The 17102-nt window shown below is 49.9% G+C and overlaps 2 protein-coding genes across 2 annotated transcripts in view; one reads left to right on the top strand and one right to left on the bottom strand.

Annotated features, from left to right (window-relative positions):
• The window catches only part of NTPCR (nucleoside-triphosphatase, cancer-related), a 26141-nt gene extending 22498 nt beyond the window's left edge, over positions 1–3643 (top strand). Inside the window, exon 5 of the mRNA XM_012660168.1 lies at positions 3025–3643. Coding sequence (XP_012515622.1) covers positions 3025–3093 — 69 coding nt within the window. The 3' untranslated portion in view covers positions 3094–3643. The remainder of the gene's footprint in view (positions 1–3024) is intronic.
• Positions 3644–9674: 6031 nt separating this feature from the next.
• Positions 9675–17102, bottom strand: part of PCNXL2 (pecanex-like 2 (Drosophila)) — a 275717-nt gene continuing 268289 nt past the window's right edge. Inside the window, exons 33-34 of the mRNA XM_012660166.1 lie at positions 11531–11979; positions 9675–10012 (exon numbers count right to left, since the gene is read on the bottom strand). Coding sequence (XP_012515620.1) covers positions 9839–10012; positions 11531–11979 — 623 coding nt within the window. The 3' untranslated portion in view covers positions 9675–9838. The remainder of the gene's footprint in view (positions 10013–11530; positions 11980–17102) is intronic.

Genomic DNA, 17102 nt, shown 5'->3' with positions numbered 1-17102 from the left:
AGAGTATGTCATTGATTTTGCTGCCTTCTAGTTAATGTCATAACATCAATGATGTTATGGCAACTTGAGATCTTTTTGAAGCATACGGCCACATAATATGATAAGCCTGGCATGTAGACCATGGGACATACATGTTCTTGGCAGCAGTGTGTAGATATTATCTGGTTTTGCAGGCTGTTTGCATGCTACCTCGCTGTCTCCTAACTTGTTTAATGTGATCGGTGATTGTATACTCTTCTCAGTCTCTTCTGTCCCCTCCCCCTCCTTGTGGATTTTTTAACAAGAATCTGAGATGGGGATATCATAAATTTGTCTTTTCATCTTGGTTGGTCTAGATATTGTGAGACAGCACTTCACTTATATGCTAGACACAGATACAGTACCAGGTCCTGCTTATATTCTGACTTTAAGGACTGTCTTCTGGGTCAATAGAAGGATAGTCTTGGTAATTTAGAAATTTCCGCCATGTTGCACGTTTGGTGTTGACAGTGGCCTTCTTAAAGGTTATGTTGCTCTTTCAGAAATTTGCTCAAATTCTTTCTCTGATTCTTCCAGGGTTTACTGCTCTCCAAATATAACCGCTGAAAATTATTTATGTTTTTAACATATCAGTATTTCATTATTTGAGGCTAATTGTGAAAAAACATTTAATAATAGTATTAATGCTGTAAAGGCAAGAAATGGATGTCTTTGTTGGTTCAAGATCACTGGAAAGAGCTAGGTGTACTTTTTTCATAGTTTTCTAATTAACAAAATGGAAAAGAAAATTTTTTATCCCTACTAGTAACTTCTTACAAAAATGTTAAGACTTGGTCATCTTAGTGGCATTTAGAAAGCATATTTCATTCTATTTCCTTTGAAATAACTCCTGGATGGGAATGTTGGAAAACGTTGCCTATTGAGGGGGCAGAAGAGAGGCCTGGAGCCTGTGGAGCATTTATATGGAATGCTACGGTGGCTGCCAGTCACTGGGCACCTGGTGCTAGGTGCTGTGCTAGTGCTGCCAGTATGTTGGTACGTGTAGACTTCATGGTAACCTCATGAGCTAATAAGCACCATAATCTCCATTTCATACATGAGACAGTTGAGGCATAGAGAGGTTATATAACTTGTCCAAGGTTATTCGGTTAGTAGTTGGTAGAGAGAGGACTCAGACCTTGGTCTGGCTGATTCTAAAGCCTGAGCATTAGCATAATCCTGCTGTATTATTGCCTTCATTAATAGGAATTATTCAAGTGATTTTGCAATAAAAGCTTAGATTCTTAGGAATTATTGGTTTTCTACCTTATAAAAATGTTAATATAACTAAAATCTATTTTAAAATTCTGAATTCAGAACCGTCTGAACTTGCTTTTTCCATAAAGCAATTGTTGTTTTTTGTAGTTTTAATTTGTGGATTTCAGGATCATGAGAATAATGGATACTAGGTCTCAACTTCCCTTCAGTTTGGTTCACGAAGCATGACATAAACTATTTTCATCTCACCAGGAATTTGATGCTGTCCTCTGGGCCTGCGCACTTGTGTTCTGTAAATGCAAAGTTAGAGTTGGGAGCTCATCTGTCACTTCTAGATTAGAGGTTGATAGGTAGGCTTAATCAGGAAGAAATAGAATTCCTGAATAGACCAATATCAAGTATTGAAATTGAAGCAGCAATGAAAAACCTTCCTAAAAAGAAAAGTCCCGGACCAGATGGTTTCACACCTGAATTTTACCAGACCTACAAAGAAGAACTGGTGCCTAGCTTGCAGAAATTATTCCACAACATCGAGAAGGAAGGAATCCTCCCCAACATGTTTTATGAAGCCAACGTCACCCTGATACCAAACCCAGGAAAGGATGCAACAAAAAAAAAACTACAGACCAATATCCCTTATAAATGTAGATGCAAAAATTCTCAACAAAATCCTAGCAAACTGAATTTAGGTGCTTATCAAAAAAATAATCCATCACGACCAAGTGGGCTTCATCCCAGAGATGCAGGGATGGTTCAACATATGCAAATCTATAAATGTAATTGACCACATAAATAGAAGCAAAAACAAAGACCAGATGATCCTCTCAATAGATGCAGAAAAAGCATTCGACAAAATTTAGCACCCTTTTATGATAAGAATGCTTAAGAAAATAGGCATAGGTGGGACTTACCTAAAAATGATACAAGCCATATATGACAAACCCACAGCCAACTCATACTGAACGGGGAAAAGTTGAAAGCACATCTCTATCTGCCTCACCTTGCCCAGGAGCGTGTGTTGAGTGGATAGGTGGTATGGCGTCAGGCAGGAAGGCACAGTGATGGGAGAGGAGGCAGCCCTGCCCTCACCCTGGGCACCCTTTGGGACTGTGGGTAAGTGAAAGAAAGAAAAATAAAAAGCAGATTGTCAGGTAAAGCTTGGGTTATCGCTGCCACTTTTGTTTTTGTAACAGTATAAGAGGACACAGCCTGGCATCAGGGGGCTGAGTAACAGTACGTCCCATGGCTCCTTCACTTCTCTGGGCTGCCACTTCCTCATTTTCCAAATGAACCACTGACTGAGGTCAGAAGCCCTTGCAACACTCAGATTCTCTAAATTCGTGGAGAGACGAGTAGATTACTGAGCATCCCAGGATTCTGGGCACTCTCCTGAGCCTGGCTAGGCTGTGGGTTCTCCTCACTCACTCAGGCAGTTCCCTTCTGTGCAAGTCAGGTCGTGCTCAAGGGCCCCGTGCCATCTGCATTCCCATCGTGCATCTCGGCAGGCCTCGCAGGGCTCAGTTCACAGCTCTTCCCACGGTTGAAATCTATCTACCACCCAAACCCACTTTCACTTTTCCTGATGTCACTTTGCAGAAGCCGATGGTGGGGCTCAGTGATACCTATCCTGTTTTGAGGGCTGCTGAAGAGCTGGGCTTGCTCCCTGGGTCACAAAACATACTTCACCCTCTCCTAGCCCTCCAGGCTTTCCTTTTAGAAAATCACTTATCACAAGGCTGCAGAAAAGGAAAGGAGCTCTGAAGCCTCCTCTCTTGCTTCTTCCCATAGGTCACCAAGGAAAACAGAAGCCACCTCCTGCCGGATATTGTGACGAGTGTGCAGAGCATCAGGAGGTGAAGACTGTGTGCGTCCTTGCTTTCTGGAGAAGCGCCCCGGTTCGAGAGGAGCCTGCCCAGGCTTCATGCCTTTGGGGTTGTGAAACCTTGTGGGCTTTTCCAGAGAAAGCTTGACAGCTGTTTTCCATAAAATGTTTAAAGATCAAACTGGCCTTAATGTTGGATTGACTGTGCAAGATTAACAATCTGTTGTGGGTTATTTATACTTAAAGATTTCTGTTTATTTCCTCTTGCAGTCTTGCACATGATTTGGGTAAATGATGAGATGAGAAATGGTTTTCAGGGTATCAGAAGGAATTTGCCCCCATCGAAGTTTGTAAATGTGCTCAGGGGCGGGGGAGAAAGGAGCTCAGCACCTAATCAATTTTGCATGTCATGAAAACCGAATTCCTCTCCAGGCGCAGCTTCAGCCTCATGCAACTTGAAGTGATAAGTTATTTGATTTTTAAAAATTGTTATTTCAGAAGAAAACCATTTTAGTTCCTCCCCCCCAATCTCTTATTATTTGCTTATTGCTAATAAATATATAGAAATTCTGATGGTTACAGACACGAGTCCTTGTGTGGGGGAAATACACAGCCTTGAGGAATGTTGGTACCGTCTGCTGTTCAGCAGGCCGGGCGACGAGAGCTCGGGCTGTGGCTGGGTTAACTTGGGCACAGTTTCGAAGCTTTCTGTGCCCAGTTTCTTTTCCAGGAAAGGGGGGGCATGACTGTCATCTAAGGAGAGTGATGCCACACCATGGAAGGAAACTGTCAACTTTTCCACGCAACACGGTGGAGAGTGGGTTTATCAAGAGTAATCGTGTAGAAAGGTACAGTTCAGCTCACAGCAGGGCACAGCAGAAAAAGTAGGAAAACAGAAAAGACCACGGAAACTCTAGAATTCATAAAAGATAAAAACTTCCCTCCCAGGGATTGATGCCATTTGAGTGATAAAGCAGCTTAGTGTTTTTAGGTCATTTTTGATAAAGATCTATGAATTTCCAGGATTTTTTTATCAACCGGCGTTAGCTACAATCCCACTGGCATAGATGGCGTGTCCCTCTCCATAGCCGAGGACAAGTCAGGCAGGTGTGGGTGAGGCTGTGAGCCGGGCGTTGGGGTGCGGGGGCAGTGCGGGGGCAGTGCAGGAAGGGCTCGCACCAACACGAGGGTGTGCCGCCCAGGATGGGCTCTTGCGTCAGTCTTTCTTTCCTTGGCACTTTCTTCCAAGGTGGCTTTGTGAAGCTTCACCGGGCTTGCCAAGCCCTGGAGGGACCACAACAGGAAGGCCTAATACATGACGAACTAATCCCTCAAAAAGGGCGGCTTCCATGGTTAGAGGAAGTGGCCATCTCCTTCCACTGTCCCTGCCCTGGCTGGGCTGTTCACTGAGGCTGAGTGACGAGCTCGGGACATCTGGCAGGCGGCTGTGACTTCCAGCCCGATCACTGGAACAGGAGGGGCACTGAGCACGGGCGGGCTGCGTGCCTCAGTGGGCCAGGACGGCCACTGCCTCTGAGGCAGGTGGAGGCGTCCCACAAAGGCCTGGGAACCTGACGCTCGTCATGAATCTGTGAACACAGCACAGCCCTGGGAGAACCGAGGAAGAAGGAGCAGGCTGGGGAGACATTGACGTGCGCCCGAGGACAGGCCCAGCACCTGGGCCCGGCGGGGTGGTCTGCCTCAGCCAAAGTGGGACCCCATCAAGGTGGAGCCTTTCCTACCACCTCTTGGGAGGGTGGTCTGTGTTTACAGGGGTCCCTCATGCACCGGAAATACGGAGGGACGTGTTCTCTTTGCCGCTTGTCCTTTTGAGCTCAGTGTTTCAGTGGTGACTGTTCAGTAGACTTTTACTTTGTCTTACATTAGACGAAAAGCTGGTGAAATTGCCTTCAAAGAAGGTAAAATATAATAGTTTTAGGGGCTTATTGCGGAAGCCAATTGTGCCGATGGAGGGGTAGGAGTGTCGCTGTCCACCTGAAAGTATCCACCGTGCAGAACAGACTCGGTGGCCCCTGGCATCGGGCCTGCCGGAGCTTCTGCACTTCAATGCAAAGAGGCAAGCTTGGAGAGTCTAAGTGGTTGTTCAAAAGCACGTCGCTGGCAGTGGCAGGGGATTCAAGCCCGTGTCTGTGACAGCCGTTGGCTTGCTGCCCCACACACATAGAAGCCGATACCATGGCGCTGGTTTTTGAGAAAAGAAAAAGCTTTATTGCAAGTTGACTGTCAAGGAGGAGGCAATGGCAAACTCTCCCCCTGAGCTGGGGTCTGGGGGCAGGTTTTGTAGGTAGAGAGTAATTGCGGGGCGGTGGGGGGGGATGAAAATGCAACAAGGTGCGATCTGATGGGGTCATGCAAAGAGGCGGTGTTGGGTCCTTGGCTCTTAAGTCCGTAGTGCCACAAACAGGGCGCCCTCCCTTCTTAATTCAGGATCTGCTCCTCGGGCCTCGATCTGAGCATATAGGTTTTGCCTGTGGTTGACATTTGTTCCGGCCAGCTCCAGAGTCACCAGTCAGGCACAGGTGGTTCATCTGGGTATGCTCGGGTAGCTGGGGGTCTGTAGCAGCTGAAAGAAACGTCGTTTTGTTACATTTTGTTAACTGACCAGGTTGAATCAGATTGGACTGGTTCTCCGATGACACATCTGTATGGCTGTAAAGCCCGTGCTCTTTCCATCACTCCCTGCATTGTCCTAGTTTAGGCTTTGTCATTTTTAATGTATCATGTATCCCCAGACCTCAGAGCTGACATTTAGCTGTGATAAACTGTAGCTGCTGTGAATCCAAAAACCATTTAGCATCTCCCGTGGCAGGGTCCTTAAATGATTATTGTATTAGAATGATCTGTGAGCATGTATGAAGATAGCGGATGCAATCCCTGTATCACAAGCAATGAAATTTAATGAAGGATAAGATGAATTCACTAATAACTAGAACTCAGGGCCAAACGTGCACAGCCTGTAGCAACAGCAGCCTGCTGAGTTTTAAAGGAAGAAAAAAATGTCGTGGGAGAAAAAAATGTCGTGGTCCCTCTACCCACTAAGTGCAGTCGGGACCAGAGGAGCAGAGCTGAGCACCCGCCTCCGTGCTGGTGCCACGACTGAGATGAGCAACTCGCAGCTGGGGGTGGCAAGGGTAGGTTGAGGTCAGGAATTCTCATGCCCAAGCTTGAAATCTCAACTGTTCAGACAAATCACGTAACTAACATGGTTGGATGTGAGTCCCGACATAAGGAGTTCACTTTAAAAAACACAAAATTAACGTGTGTATTGCTTGTATGAAGAATTTTAGCTAGAGTAACAAAGTTGCATGAGAAGAAGCAGAACTGATTTAGAGAATGGTTTAGTAAATCATTCTTCCTTCTTCTCCCTTAAGAGATCATACCCTCAGCCTTTTAACTCGAAATAGTTTAAAAACTTTTTACTCCTTACCCTTGAATGTAAGTGGGTGCAGGGAGATGGACACATCTTTAAAATTTAGATAGAGCATCATCTCTCCGACTGTCATTGCTGATGGGTAGGGAGGGGTTCCCAGGAAAGTGCAAGTTCAGGCACTCAATTCCCAGCCCCAGTCATGAAGGGGACGATGGTGACCCAGAAAATGTGGGTCTCTTCCCGTCTAGCTCAGTGTTCATAGAAAGTTGTGTCTGGAAGAACTGCACCTGTGTGTATGCCGATGGCAGATGCTTGTGCAGCATAGCGACTTGGGACAAAACAGTAGTGAGATGAAGGCGGCGTGAGAGGAGAGGGCTCAGTAAACAGGCATCGCATTGCACATTTTATAGGCAAAGAGAAGTTGAAGCATCGAATGATTTTAGAAAACTATTGCTGGGCACAGATGGTTTCCATGCACAGTGCAGAATTTAGAATCAATGATGCCAAATTAGCCACACGATATATATAAAACCAAACGCTACAGTTTTTACGTTATCTTTAGAGAAGAAACTATTTTGTTCAGTGTCCAAATGCAGAAAATAACTCTTTAGCTATATGCTGGCAGAACATTTGAACAACTGTGGCAAGAAATGTCAACTCAGGAATGCCTTCTTTAAACAGGGGCTCATAATACGACATTTTGCAGGGAATACATTCTGATAAACAGCTGGCTGGATGAAGGACCAGATTAACAAGCTCATGAATTACAAATAAGTTGTGTACCACAATGAAAAAGGAAAAAAGTGGCTGCGTCGTTGACGCTGGCCAAACAGCCACCAAGAGTCCCAGGGTGACTCCAACACACCCATCTTTCCTCTCGTGGGTATACACCTGTGGATGAGAGTGTGTGTACACCTCCGTGCGCATACTTAAGACAACTGTATCTCTCGTAGTGCAAAGCAGGGTTGCATTCGATCTGGTATCTGAGAAATGTCTACCTGTTGTGGATAAACTGTAAATTTCCTCCTCCCTCCACCTGTTGGGTTTGAGTTCGTGTCGTGTTCCGTGGTTCCTGGTTCCCGGTTCCGAGTACCGAAGAATGGTGACTGGTAGGAGTGGATGGAATGAATGAGCAACCCCAACAGCAAGATTTATTAAAGCACAGCACGTTCTGGGCAGGGATGGGTCTATCTCCCCACGTGGAGAAGACCCTGGGTTTTTAACGCATTTCTACTTTTATGTCTACATCTTATGGTATGGTTCGTAGTGGGCAGAATATTCATTTTGCTTCAGGGAAGAGGGGTGGAGATTTCCTGGAACCGGGGACCCTCCCTTAACTTGTCCTTATAGGGTAACTTCCAGGGGCTGTCATGACATTAGGAAACTGTCAAGGCGCTGGTGGGTGTGATTTTTACTATGCTAATGAGGGTAGTTCACCCAAGGTGACTGCCAGCTCATTGGGGTACATGCCCCAATTTGGTTGTTTCTGCTGTTGGGCCATCTTTTCGGTTTGGGGGTTTCTTACCCTCCTCTGATTGGCCAGCAGCAGTATCTCTACCGAATCTCCCTTGCCTCGCCTCCACACCTGTTTCCCTTCCCTCCTGGTCCCTACCTAACACACCCCCTAAAAGCTTCCACCAAGAACCGGTGAACTAGGACAAGTAATAAACAGATTGTTGAAGCAGCGGCTCACGAGCCTCGTGAGTGGAATGGAGATGTAGGCACACCCAGGGTCCTCTCGCCTTCCCGTTTGCACTGCCATTTCTCCCCAGGTTAGATGTCCAGCTCTTTCAACAGATTTCCCTTTCTGTGGAATGCAGTGGTTTTCTGTGTGTCCTACTCCTGGATGCCCATTGTACTCCAGGCTGACCACTGCCAGGCACTTGTCATTTTTCTTACTGAACTCCAGGAATCTCCCCACGTGGGGAGGCCACACTCACAGCTCCAGGCCCGGAGTTTAGTCCTTAGGGCTTGGCTGTAAAGTTGCCCAGGAGGATTTCAGGAGCTGCTGGCCAAGTGTGGTTTGGCCAACTTAGAGAACTGCAGCGAGGTTATATCTGCTTCTCGTTAGATGAACAACTGCATTTAAATCAAAGTTTGCATCTCTAGGGATTGCTGGTCTGAGAATAATGGCATTCTGTCTTTAATTATAGAGGCCACTTATTGTTATTAATTGCTAATTCTTCTTTTACCAAAAAAAAAAAAAAAAAAGGCATTACCATCTACTTCCAAGGGGTAGGGATTTTCTGCAATGCCCTCCCCCGACCCCTCTCTCCGAACTTCCAAATCCTAGATACTTCGAAGAAATTCGTGTGACTGTTTACAAATTGACTATTTATTTCTAACTATTGTCTTTCCAAAAGGGATGGTTCAACAGGTCAGTGATATTCTTCATGGGCTGTGTTTCGGGACCCCTGCCCCTCCCCCGTGTCAGCAAGGGTACAGGTTTCTGCTCAACCCTGTGGGAGTCTCAAGATGGGAAAGGTTGTTTCAGAGTTTGCCCAAATGTCATTCTCACAGTACAGGATACATTTTTAGAAATGATGACAGTTTAAGCAGAATTCAAAACACTGGACACAGCAATAACTATAAACATTTTAATTGCAAAAACAAAGGTGTGTGCACGTGTTCTGTGATACAGCAAGGGTCGCTTGGCTTGGCGAACGAGCATGCACTCCTGTGAAGCACGCAGAGCCAGCAACACAGATCACGTGACTCCCTGGTGGCTTTTCCCACACCGACTGGACATGATTTCTAAACTCAACATCCTAACGCACCCGGCTCTTCACAGAATACGTGAGATGTGACTGCATGCACTATCACGGTTCTTGTTGTGAAGCGGCCACTATGTTATGCTTAGTTAACATCTGCATAAGTATTGCACAGAAATGAGGTTTTCTTTACACTCAGATTTAACCTTAATGCATTTGACCAGCTGATGGTATCAGACCTGCTGTTCATTTCTTTTTCATGGTAACAGCAATGTATAAAATGCCAATTATTTAACATGCAGTTGTCTTATTTTCATCAGGGCAAAAAGGAGTTATTCATGGGCCCTACTTTACTCTAGTTGTTTAAGATATTAAGTGGCTTTTGCTTGCAACTTCAAATTCTGGAAAGTGTGCAGTGCCTTTCGTGGTGCGCTGCTCTGGGTAGCGCAGTGCGTGGGGAGGCGGAGGCCTGGTGTATTGGTTTTGTTTTGTTTTCCATCATGTGTGTTTTTTTCAAGAACCTGAGATAAAGTTATTCTGTTTTCTAGCTCTCCTTTCTCCACGGGAACAGCCTCCCATGGATCGCAGTATCAGCTCTTTTTGATCTCAGGGGGCAGGAGGGAGAGCGATGTGGCCAAGCCCTGCGGAAGAGTCAGCTTTTCCCGACCCGACGTGCCGTCACTGCTCGTCCGAAGCACTCTGCTGGGACGCCGTGTCGTCCAGGCCCATGTCCTCCTGGCTTGCTCTTCTGCAGATCACCCCCAGAGTCTCTGCCACGGCCTCAGCCAGACGTCGGTCGCGAAGCTGCCCCTGCTCGGTGGCGTCGGTGGGTTCACAGGGCTCCGAGAAGTGCTTCCAAAGAGAAGAGAGAAGCAGCGAATAGCTCAGCATACATTTATCGGCCATTTCTTCTAATTAGCACCCTCCTCCTTGCTGTAGGAACTAAAGGCTAACAGTGCAACAGCCACGAGGTCAGGTTCTGAAGTCAGGTCGAATGACACAACAGCAGGGTGGCGTTTGAGGACAGGATGTGCAGCTGAAGCCACGTCTCTAACAGGGGCCTTTTCTGGGTGATGTGGACATGACATGCCAGAAGGAGCTGCCTAAGGGGAAAGGCCATCTGTGTGCCGGCCTGGCTTTCCTGCGTCTGGGACAGTGGCACTTCTTGCACACCTAGCGCTTGTCACCAATGCTGAGTGTCTGCAGGTTTGACCCCAGCAGTAGTACAGAGGCCTTTTTATTCTGCATACGTGGAGTCTCAAGGACTCAATCATGCCTTTTGGAAGGAGAATTTGCCAGAATACCAGAACTGCATCCATGGATCGGGACTTGAACATAGATTGGGGGGGTGGGAGAAAGGAGTGATATTTTGTGTGTTTTGACTGAGAAAATGAAAAAAGGGAGGGAAGTTTATACCTTCAATTATCTAACTAAGGTAAAACTGAAGTAACCGGCTCTTTTCTCTTGGCCGGTGTGGCCTGGGGGCTCCAGGAAGCCTGTAAGTCCTACCTCTCCCCCATGAAAGGTGACACACCACTGCTGCAGCCCTGACTCTTGCTAGGCCGGCCCGTCCTAGCCTTGGTTCCCACTAGGCAGGAAGGCACCTGCCTGGAGAGCCCAGAGAGGGTGACGCTGGCATGTTCGGACACCGCCCCTTCCTCCACCTACAGCCAGAGGCCACGCCCTGGGACGTCTTGTGCTTGAGGAGGAGCATGAACCTCAGGCGAGAATATGTGTGGACATTCAAAAGGAGTAGGAGAAAGCTCCAAACCTGACCTATTTTTGCCTTAATGGCATCAATTTCCCCCTCTCCACCATGTCATGTAAGAGAACTGGCACGTATTAATCTGTTTACTTTGTCACTTACGAAGTTCAAGTATTCATCTAATGTCAGCTAGCTTGGAATTCTGGACAATGGTTTATTTGAGTGAAGTCCTTAAAACTCTCTTTTTCTTGTATTAAATACCTACAGGTAGTGCGGTCTCAGCGGCCTCACTGGCTGGGAGCCCGTGGCGGCCCAGCTCAGTGCTGATGTGTGCCCTCTCCTCTTCTCGGGCCAGCGTGCGTGACAAGAGCAGGAAGTGCTCTGTCCTAGCGTACGGATGAGTGGAGGACATCCCCTCACACCCCTGGGTTTAGGGTTCATCGTAACAGTCCTGCTGTTACACGTGGCGCCCCCAGTGCCGCCTGCCTGGGGATCGCTGTGCTCCAGATCTCATCTCATCACTGCCCTTTGTCATTCGGGGGCCCTGTAGAGACGGGGACGGAATTCTGCAGGCAGGCGGGTGGGAGCATGAGGCAGGTCATGCGCAGGCCACCAGCCCATGCCACCACCCTGCCTGCCCCAGGGAACCACGCCCAGCCTCTTACCCGCGTGGCCTGGCTGGTGGCCCTGGCCGAGGGGCCCATCACAATGTTGACGCTGCTGGATGACTGGGTGTCACTGGTGTTTCCCCCCTCTGCAGCGGAGAGTCCAGAGATGACGAGAGCACTGGAAAAGCTCCTCTTGCCGAAGAGGAAGCTCAGGGTGGAGCTGGTGGAGGAGCCCAGGCTGGACCTGATGAGCGCCTCGGCCCGCTCTCGGACGCTCAGGTGGCCCGTGGTGGTGATGGGTGGCGGCTGAGAGTGCAGGGATGCCACTGAGGCGTGCAAGGAGAGCCGGCTGCCCGACAGCCTCTGGGCCAGCTCATGGACCGATGAGGACGTTTGCAGGAAGGCCTGGCGACTCTCTAAGATCGGGCCGGACGAACTCAGTGTGGGCGGCCTTTGGCTTAGCGCAGAGGGTGCCTGGACAGACTGGCTCCTGCCTTTCCTCCTGCCTTCAAAAGAAAGCAGAAAGCGTCATCGTCGCAGGTGGTCATGGAAATCGGAGTCTGTGTGGTGCAGTGGGCAACCTGCTCTGCCTGGGCCTGAAGAACCCGGGGCCGTGCACCGCCTGTGCGGCTGGGAGCACAGCTGGAAGCCCAACCTCACCGAGCCCTCCTGAGAGCTGAAGGGCCAACCCAATGGCACCCTGGGGTGGGAGTGGGGTGTAGGGAGCTGAAGCCAGGGTGACTAACCCACCCAGTTTGCTCAGGACTTTCATGGTTTTAGCACCAAAAGTCCTGGGTCCCTGGAAGCCACAGGATGACACCAGCAGTGTGACGTGGCCTTACAAAGCAAATCTGGATTCGTTTCTGGCTTACGACCTTGGTTCCTGTGCTCATCTGATAAGCCGTGATAAAGGAAAATGTGCAGCGTTTGTCATTTTTAGTTGCCATGGAAAAAGAAAAAAATGGTGGTGGGGGGTGTTGGAACCACATGCTGTGGCCTTTGTTTTCTAGGACAGTCTTCCCTTGAGATCAGGGTGGGGTCTTTCAGGCGAAGCCTGTGCAGGCCCAGGCTCGGGTCATGTGTTCTTCTCTCCTGGTGTGGCCCTCAGCTCCGTTTGCCAGCCGTCCCTCCCCTCAGAGGCCCCAGCTCTTGCTAAGACTTGTCTAGACAAGGCCATTTTGATGAAAGGGATTGGATGCCCCCAAAGATCTGGCCCTGTCCACACCTCTGGAAGAAGGAAAACTTCAAGTGGGTCTTCAGTGCCTGATCTACGTGCGCAGCATATGTTGTTCGGCCTTGTAAAACGAGCAGTGAGAAGAAACTGGCACTTGCTAGACTGTTGCTTAACTTAAGCTTCAGTAATCACTAGGGTCTAATTTTAAATTATCATTTGATGGGAGCAGCTAGTGATGCCACAGTTCCACCGGTTGCCTCACCAGCCTGTCTCCTGAAGCTGCTACAATGAGACATTAAGCCAAGACATATAGAGGGTGGAGGCGTGGGTACCAGAAAGGATGTCCTAAAGCAATCTCCTCATGTGCCACCTCCCCAAATGCTCAAGTTATTAACTGTGCATCTGGTGATTCCAAAACATTTACATGTGCCTACAGGAGAGCCCGAGAGTGACATGGCATTTGAAAGGTAACTGCTTAGGGAACACGTGGTACTGTGGAGGTCCCAGGCTGAAGGGGCCTTTCCGCCTTGCGTTGACTGCAACGCCAGTCGGGACACTGGGTGGCGGAGTGCACATTTCCAGAGGCCACTGGGACTCCCACCTCACTTTCTCTTGCCCATGTGCTGAGAAAATGGGGCGCTCACCCTGCATTGCTGCCCAGGGTCCCACACGACTGGCACCAGCCCCCCTGGGGTGAGAGTGCTCAGCCCGGGGCACGAGGGCCCATCCACCTCTGCTGCCTGAAAGGTCCCTGCTGAGCAGTGGAATATGTTGCTCTTAGAAAAAAGAGAAAAGGGACCCTGACTAATCACAATGAAGAACAGGGAAGGTGATTTGTTAGTTTATTCAGAGTCTGGCAAGGCTGAACATCTGTTTGTGATTTATACTATAAAGCTGATCACTGTCCAAAAATACTCCACATTCATCGCAAGTCAATGACTTTGATGCTGGATAGAAGACCACCCGTACTTGGTGGGGAACTCCCCAGTTAATTCCAGGAACAAAGGGACAAGTACCCCACTGCGTGTCAAAGGGGAATGGGCTTGTAGTCTATGTGAGACGAGGATTCCCCGCTCCTGCAATCTCATTGCTTCGGATTTTCTTGTTGCTTTTTTTTTTTTTAATTTTCATTTTGCAAATGGAACAGCACCAACAAGTAAGCAAACCATGGATAATATACTTTTGCTACTTAGGATCATTATTTTACATTTAACTTATTTTGCCAATTACTGCATTACCAAATTGTAAATATTTCTTGGGAAAATCATCTTAGAACCTAAATAGAAATATCTTGTATATAAATGACCCTCCTTGGTTCATCATTGTGGCACTTAATACCTCCTTAAGTTTGGACTCTAGTCCTGTCTAGTTGGCCTCCCTTGAGTGGATGTTTTGTTTATGTCCCCGGCCTTGAAGCCCTCATCATGAGATTCGGAGCAGAGTCACCCCAGGAGCTCTCACTGAAGGCAGCTGCTGTGGCGGTGGGCGGGGCAGCGGTGAGTTCCGAGATGCTTGCGCAGCTCAGGCAGGTGGGAGGGTGGGAGGGCTGTACCCCGACATCTTCCCCCAGGACTCTCACTGGGCCCCTCAGGGACTCTAACCCAAACAGTCTGGAGAGACGGCTGCTCTGCAGGCCTGTGTTCTTCAGTGGACGGCTCAAGGACTACAGCTGGAGACAGCCTGGCTATCCTAGGGGACCATCGCATGGGCCTCCTCTCAGGGAGGGAAGCCTTCTAGGGAAGCTGTGGTGGAAGTGGCTGAGGCAGAGGGGAGCTATCCACTCATTCATCCATTCAACCAGCGTCTGCTGGGCCCAGGACCACCCTTACCTGAGTGACTACCTGGCCTAGCACCTTCCAGGTCCTATTTGGCCCCCTCCAGCCATATTTATCCCCACGGGGCCAGGAAGCTATGGAGACAGGGACATGCCAAGCTGCTCCCATGCACGCCTTCTGTGCCATGTGCTGGGTCCCCAGGACTCCAGAACTCTCTGCCCTCATGCGGGGCCTGCAAGGGCCTCTTCCCCAGGCTTCCATCCCAAGGTGGGCCTGGGGTCTTCCGGCAGGTGCATGCCTCCCCAGGCTGGATACAGGTGGGGTGGGTTCTAGCATGTGTACACAGCCCCTCGCCAGGCAGATATGGGAAAAGTAAGGAAGAGGATGGTGTGGTCTCCACGAGTTCTCCTGCCCCAGGCTCTGCAGGAGTTGGGACCGGCCCGACCGGGTGTCCACTGCGGGCTGTGCTGTCCTAGGTGCCAGGAAGTGAGCAGCTCACGGCCCCTGCCCCCATGGAGAATCCTGACCACAGACAGTGGACATGTGGCAGGTGGTGACTGGTGGGAAGGAGAACGTGGGCCATGGGGAGGGGGCATGCTGTGTGGACAGCTGGCTGGGACTTCTTGGAGAAGGTGGCATTTGATGGGAGGCTGAGTGAGCGAAGGATCCTGAGATGGGGACACATTCTAGGTACAGGAAGCAGCACTGAGGAGCCTGGAGGGACAGCAAGGAGGCCGTGTGGCCAGGTGGCCTGGGCCAGCGGGAGAGGGCCAAGAGAGGGTGTCAGAGAGACAGCAGGTCAGCATAGGCCTAAAGGCAGGGGGCCACCTGGGGTGCTGTTATAGGCTGAACTCTGCCCCCGCCCTGAATTCGTATATTGAAGTCCCAACCCCCAGGACCTCAGAACGTGACCTGATTTGGAAACAGCGCTGTTGCAGATGTAGTTAGTTAAGATGAGGTCGTACTGGAGTAGGTTGGGCGTCTAGTCCAACATGAACAGCATCCTTATAAAAGGGGCATTGTGGACACAGACAAGCACAGTGAGGGCACCGCATGGAGAAACAGCCAGAGATCAGAGTGATGCTTCTAGAAGCCAAGAGATGCCAAAGACGGAGGCAAACCACCAGGAGCCAGGGCAGGGGCCTGGGACAGAGTCTCCCTCACAGGCCTCCAGTACCTTGATCTTGGACTCCAGCCTCCAGAACTGGGAGACAGTAAATAAGGTCGTCAAAGCCCCCAGGCTGCAGTACTTGGTCACGGCAGCCCTAGCACCCCGATACAGGTTTATTCTGAGCTAAGGCCGTTATTCAACAGAAGAATGATATGAACTGACTTATATTAAAACAAAATCACTCTGGCTACATGGAGATGAGGTTTATGACCTTGCGAGTCATCAGAGCTGCATGGAAGGCAGAGGAAGACGGGAAGGGAGAGGCTTTTTCTTCCTTGAAGTGGGAGGGGGGCCCAGCCTTGTTCCACTTCCCCCTCCCCTTCCAGCTCTCTGACCCTCTGCTGGGGGCACAAGCCTCAGGACAGCGTCCCCAGGCTGCGGTGCCTTTTTTCCTCAGGCATGTCAGCTTGTTGGGCCAGGAAGGGACCTGCGGCAGTCTCTGCCCCACGCCATCCCCTCCCTGCCCACAGTGAGGAAATAAAGAAGCCCTGGCTGGATGCTTCTGGAAGAAATGGTGTCAGCTTTGCCTGCCCGTGGGGCTAGAGGAAGATCACTTGTAAGCAGAGCCCTTGCCAGCCAGGGGACGGGACAAAGCCACGCTGGGCAGGGACACTGCCAGCAGCACAGATGGAGCGCTGGGAGCAGGGCAGTGTCGTAGGTGTTGAGGAAATACTGGCTTCCATCAGTTCGTTCCCAGGGCTGGGGACAAGGACACCTGAGGGGAGGCAGCGTCCCCCGGCCAGGGGATGGTGCACGGCAGTTAGGATCCCAGGGGCACTCACTGCCTATGGCGTCCCGGCTCTGAGGAGAGGAAGGAACAGCAGCTTTTCTGGGCCAAAGCCAGTTGCTGGTGCTGTTTTACTCATAAGAACAGGAAGAAAGTGTGTCAAATTTCTTTTCTAGCAAGCTTCAAGAAACCAGGTCCAAGGTCTGTCTGGCCCGCTCATCTCTGCCCCCTTCTCTGACCACCCCCAGCCCGAGCCCCGACTCCGGACTTCCTCTGTCCAGACCCGTCACCGGGGAGGACTGGCCGACCCCAAATGCTTAGGCGTTTCACCACGTGGAACCTACCTTGCATTGTCCCATCGGGAAAATCACTTACATGATCTCGAAACTTACATTTTTCGTGTGATAACAAATGTTGACTAAGCAACGAGACACTCCGGCCTGGGGGCCAGCTACAGCACGGGGGTGCGGCGGGCGCTCTGCAGGGGCTGGGGGGGGCTCTTCTGTTCTGCTTCTTAGCAGCTGATACCCGCTGCTTTGTCTGTGTATCTACCCACCTGTCTCTCCTTCTATCATCTATCAGCCTCTAGCTACCTGTCTATCACCTCATCCATCCCTCCCTCTCTCTCTCCTCGTCCTCGTGCTCATACAAAATCTGCTTTCTCCGTTCAGCCCTCTGCCTTGCTCTGGGCACTCCCAGGAGGCAGGGACTCTTCCTCCGAGCTCATGTGGCGCAGGGCTGACAGGGAAGCACGTGCACAGGCGCTTATCAAATGCTTCTGG

The sequence above is a fragment of the Propithecus coquereli genome, unplaced genomic scaffold, assembly GCF_000956105.1.
Source record: "Propithecus coquereli isolate 6110/MARCELLA unplaced genomic scaffold, Pcoq_1.0 Scaffold66, whole genome shotgun sequence".
Classification (NCBI taxonomy): domain Eukaryota; kingdom Metazoa; phylum Chordata; class Mammalia; order Primates; family Indriidae; genus Propithecus; species Propithecus coquereli.
Note: the sequence above shows the minus strand (reverse complement) of the source record. Positions and strands in the feature narration are given on the sequence as shown.